This window comes from Delphinapterus leucas, chromosome X (genome assembly GCF_059928025.1).
Source record: "Delphinapterus leucas isolate spDelLeu-1000000601 "Yukka" chromosome X, BTC_Dleu_Yukka2, whole genome shotgun sequence".
Taxonomy (NCBI): domain Eukaryota; kingdom Metazoa; phylum Chordata; class Mammalia; order Artiodactyla; family Monodontidae; genus Delphinapterus; species Delphinapterus leucas.
The window spans coordinates 17,204,382-17,209,835 of NC_143150.1; the positions used below are offsets into that span (position 1 = coordinate 17,204,382).

The 5,454-nt window shown below is 43.3% G+C and overlaps 1 protein-coding gene across 1 annotated transcript; it reads left to right on the forward strand.

Annotated features, from left to right (window-relative positions):
• The first annotated feature begins 984 nt into the window (after window positions 1–984).
• On the forward strand, window positions 985–1,622 carry PLAC1 (placenta associated 1). The gene is given in 2 exon segments (XM_022554308.1): window positions 985–1,546; window positions 1,549–1,622. Coding segments are annotated over 2 exon segments (636 nt in total).
• Window positions 1,623–5,454: the final 3,832 nt, after the last annotated feature.

Genomic DNA, 5,454 nt, shown 5'->3' on the forward strand with positions numbered 1-5,454 from the left:
TGTACCTCTTCTGAAACTGTTTTAGACACTTGTTCTTAGCATGACTCTTTTTTCCTCCATACTGCTCTGCCTGTCACTCTGCAATCTTGCTATTTTGCGAGGTCATAATGGCTGCTGGTCATAATGGCATTATGACTACTGCTGGCATTTATGAAGCATTCATTTGATCATTTTAAGTGAGCCACTTGGCAAAATTTCAATATCTGGATGTTGGGAATAAACCACAATTCCTTGGTAGGTTTTCATTTAATTAAATCTGTTGCTAACCAAAAGAAGAAGGCAATAGAGAAGGGTTCATTAGTATGGTCTATGGGAGGACACTGGGGCCTTCAGGAGGAAAGTGCTGTCAGCTTGAATTAGACTGTTATCTCCTGTCACCTTATTTAATGTTTGGCATGAAAACTGTTTTGTTTTCTTTTTGGCTGGGGTTGCACACAAAGGAATGCTACTCCAGATCGGCGTAGACTCTCATTCTGTATGTGACGGATTTGTGTTTTATACCAAAACAATATGGTAAAGTCACTTAAAGAAGCCATTGTAGTCATCTAGAAACACGTGAGTTCCAACAATGACATCAAAATTCAGTTCTCTTTCACAGGGATCTTTTCCTTTGCTTTTTATTCTTTTTTTTTCAGTTTTATTGAGGTATAATTGACAAGTAAAATTGGAAGGGATTTAAAGTATACAGCGTGCTGACTTGACATACGTTTACACTGTGAAAAAATTTCCCCCATCAGGTTAATTAACACATCCCTCACTTCACATGTTTACCTTTTTTCTTTTTAGTGAGAACATTTAAGTTCTACTCTCTTAGCTTCTTTTTCTTTAATGCTTTAGGAATGGTCTTTTGTTTTTAAAAAATGATCGTGTTTGAACTTTCAATAGGAAATAAGACGATTTTCCTTTTGTGTTCCTTTGTGCTCTAGAACTCCTCACCAGACAGCTTCCTGTTTCCTGAGAGTCATTACCTGATCCGCTACCGGGATGAAAGTTTTCAACTTGATAGGAGGGCTAGTCTTCCTCACCTCTGTGTTTTCGGCCTGTTCCGGAGAAAATCCGATAACTGTGCTGTGCTCCATAGACTGGCTCATGGTCACCGTGCACCCCTACATGTTGAACAATGACGTATATGTGCACTTTCATGAGTTACACTTGGGACTGGGTTGCCCTGCCAACCATGTTCAGCCCTATGCCTACCAGTTCACCTACCGTGTCGCGGAATGTGGCATCACGGCCAAGGCAGTCTCTCAGGACATGGTTCTCTACAGCACCGAGCTGCACTATGCCCCCAAGCATACGTCGTCTAAGTACGTGATCCCAGTGTCCTGCACTGCCCCCCAACGTTCCCCGTGGCTCACGATGCCCTGCTCCAGGGAAGTAGCCAGTGAGGGAGCCATCACAACCCGGGATGGTGAGACATGCTATGAGGTGTTCACCTTGTCACAGTCCAGCCAAAGGCCCAACTGTGATAGTCCGCCTTGTGTCTTCAACGAGGAAGGGCAGACCCAGGGCCCACATCACCAAGCAGAGGCTCAGGAGGCCCATCCGTGCAGTTTTCTTCCTTTGTTAGTACTTCTGAGAAATGGTGTCTTCGTCTGGATGATCAGATTGCGTCCATGTGATCCTTAGATTTGGGGTCTCCAGTTGATGCTCTTCCTACAATTGGTATATAATATTTACTAATATCAGACAAATATGTGCTCTTGTGGCCTTCTTATGCGTGCTTTTCAAAAAGAGCAGCCCATGGTAATTCCATGAACAAAGCTGTTTTCTATTTTTGTATCTTTTTTTCCCCCTTTTTTGGCCGTGCCACCCGGCATGTGGGATCTTAGTTCCCCGACCAAGGATCGAACCCACGCCCCCTGCAGTGGAAGCTCGGAGTCTTAACCACTGGACCGCCAGGGAAGTCCTGGTGGCATAAAAATATCAGTTGGGCGTTTTTATTTCATAAACACACACATAGCTTTTACTATGGGCCAGACACTCTTCTAAGAGCTTTACCAACATTAGTGTCTGGTCCCTTCTCTAGGATGACTTCTCTCTCCTTTAAGGTCCCCCAGCTGAATCCCTCCGTCTGTCTACCCATATCCCTGAGACTCTACACTACTCAACTTAGCACTTAGCCACATAATTTCTTAGTTTGATCCATCACTTTTCTGTATCACTTCTTGTCCACGGAAGGCAGAATTTGCACTAGTGATTTATAATCCACCAGTTGTTCTAGGAATCACTCAACTCACATCCCACCAACTAGATGGTAAGCTGCTGAGGCCAGGGGCTAGATCTTATACTTAGCCATAGACTGATAGCACTCTGCAAAGAGTTTTGTCCCCCGACTTATGTGATCAGAAAATTTTCACCCAAGTCTAGCTATCCATTACTGTTCTCAAAGACTCGGAAAGGGAAGGTAAGTCAGTTCATTCAACAAATATTCACTGGGCGCTACTATATTCTAGCCACTGAGGATATGGCAGTGAATAGAAACTGAGGCTCAGAGAAATCAAGGTCACACAGCTAGTAAACAAATAAATAAGTACACAAAGAGAAAATCAGACAGTGACAAATGCCATGACGAGCTTAAAACAAAGCAATATGAGAGAAATTGGAGAAGGAGTCAGAGTGGTCAGGGAAAGCTGCTGTGAATTTGCCATTTGAACTGACTCTTGAATGTGAAAAAGGAGCCAGCCCTGGGCTGATCTGAGAGAGGCCATTCCAAATAGTAGAAGCATCTCATTGAATCCTCACTACAGCCCTGAGAGAAATACTCTTAATATATCCATTTTACAAATAAGGAAACTGAGTCACGGATTGATTAAGAAACTTGCCCAAGGTCACACATTTATTAAGAAGCAGACAATGTTAGTACAATGTACATGACAATATACACAAAGGATTACAGTAGACATTAGTAATTTAGTCATTGTCTTAGTCTGTTTGGGCTGCTATAACAAAGTACTAGAGACTAGGTGGCTTATAAACAACAGAAATTTATTTCTCATGATTCTGGGAGCTAGAAATTTGAGATCAAGGAGCCAGTATGGTCAGGTTATGGTGAGGGCCCTCTTCCAGGTTGCAGACTACATGTGTCCTCACATGATGGATAGAAAGCAAAAGAGGTCTCTGGGGCCTCTTTTATAAGGGCACTGATCCCATTCATGAGGGCTCCACCCTCATGACCTAATCACCTCCCAAGGGCCACACCTCCTAATACTATCACATTGGGCAGTTAGGATTTCAACATAGAAATTGGGGGGAGGGGCACAAACATCCAGTCTATTGCAGTCATGATAGTTGAAGAAGCACAGCTGTTCATTTAAAAATCTCATGCCCCTTCTTGAGGAAAACTAGGTAATAATCCCTGAAAACAATGTATTCATTCAACAAACATTTATTGTGCTCATCCTATGTTCCAGGCATTATGTTAGATGCTGAGCATGCAATGGTGAACAAGACTAACATGGTCTAATCAGGAAGAGACAAGTAAACAAGCCTAGGGAGCTAGAGGCTATTCTAGCCCAGAGAATGGGCCTGTTCAGAGACCTGAGGACTGGGGCTGCGGCCATCAGAGAAACCACAAGTAGTTTAGTCCAATACAATTGGGACGGGGGGCAGTTGACAGTGGTGAGAGATAGGGCTAGAGAAGTAGCAGTAAACAAGACTGTACAAGAGAACGAGCACTGCCCTTCCCCATCTTCTCTTCAGAAGCTTATGGATTATTAAACACTAAAACACGTATAAGTAACTTAGCAAACAATCAATACTAGACATAATAGACCTGGACTACCATGTGCAAGTTGTGCACTTGACAACTTCAAGGCGCAGTATTCATGGAGACACGCCCCTGGGGTTGTGCAACATATCAGCCTTAGAGGAGACTCAAGACCTACATGGTAATGATAGCTGTTATCACGTGCCAGACACATTATATACATGACTTTATTTAATTCTCACAACAGCTCTGCAAGATAGAAATTATTTTCTCTGTTTTATAGACGAGGAAACTGAGGCTCAGGGAAATTGAGGCCAGACAGTTAATACGTAACATCACTGGGATTCAAACCCAGGTTGGACTAGCTCCAAAATGCACTTTCCTCCCCTATACTCAACACTCCCTCCCAGAGAAGAGAAGCTTCCAGTTGGGTTGGAAGATCCAGGAAGATTTCCTCGTAGAGGGGGGCAGTGATCTCACTCTTAGAAGATGAGGAGGAGCTGTCTAAGCAGAGAAGAGGAAGATGGGCATCCTCTGTGAGCGTAAGTACTGGCACAGGGCGTGGAAGTGCAGTGTTGATGGGAGGACACCTAGGGGGTTAGTGCTCTAAGCTAGGTGAGAAGAGATGAGAAGAGCAGATGGGGGAAGGCATAGAAGTGTAGGAAGAGATGAAAATGAACATAATTTCAAGTGAAGAACAAGACTTCGTTCATTTTAGCCTATACAATTGTTAAATGTCTATAGAAACCCCATTCCTGGTCAAGAGATAAACTGAGTCGTGCAAGCAAATTTGGAGTGTGAAAGACTCCAGACCCTAGAGCAGAGAGGACAGGCTTCATGGAGGGCATGAGACTGGAGCTAAGTCCTGATCTGTCTGACGGGATATACGTGAAAAAGAAGAGATTGAATCAAAGAAGTTGTCACCATTTAGAGCCCTAGAAGCTCAGAACACATGGTCAGTTCTGGCTTTAAGTAAGGAGACTGCAATGAGGGTAGAGGATAGGGATGAAGATGAGTCCAGGTTGGACATGTTGAGCTGGAGTTGATAGTGTCATCCAGGTGAATATGTCCAGGAATTAGCTTAAGAAATTGAACTTCATTGAGCTGGAGCTCAAGTAAGGGGTGTAAGAGGCAATTACTGGGAGATAAAGTCTTGGAAAGATGACACGAGTCCAGGCAATTAGGACCAGAGAATCAAAATTCCCTAACATTCAATCTTCAAGGCACGGTTACGAAAAAAAGAAGAGACATCAAAGGAGACAGAAGGGAAGTGATCAAGAGATGGAAGAAATATGACTCGTGGGATTCTAGTGGGGGGAGAGCTGGGTGGGCTAGATTTTCCAGTGCAACAGATAAGTCAAGATGGAGTAAGCCTAGGCATCATGGAATTGGGGGCCTTTGAACTAGACCTTAAATAAGAGAGAGAATTTCATCAGATGAAGATGAAGGGCAAGGGCATTCTAGGCAAAGGAAACAGCAAGAACAAAGATGCAAAGCAATATTGTGGTCGAGAATCATATTTTGCCTGGGTAAACATCTCAGTATAGTTAGGCATAATTTTTTTTCAGCATTCAAGAGTAATCCGCATTTGACTTGGACGTGTCATTACTCAGTAAAAGTGTACTTCAACCATTTCACTTCCATGTTTGATCTTCTCCACTTGATCGCGTGTTTCCTGAGCATGGGAGACCCTCTCCTATTTGCTTGTTTGTTCCTTTGTGTTGCCTTTCTCTTATATAGTACTT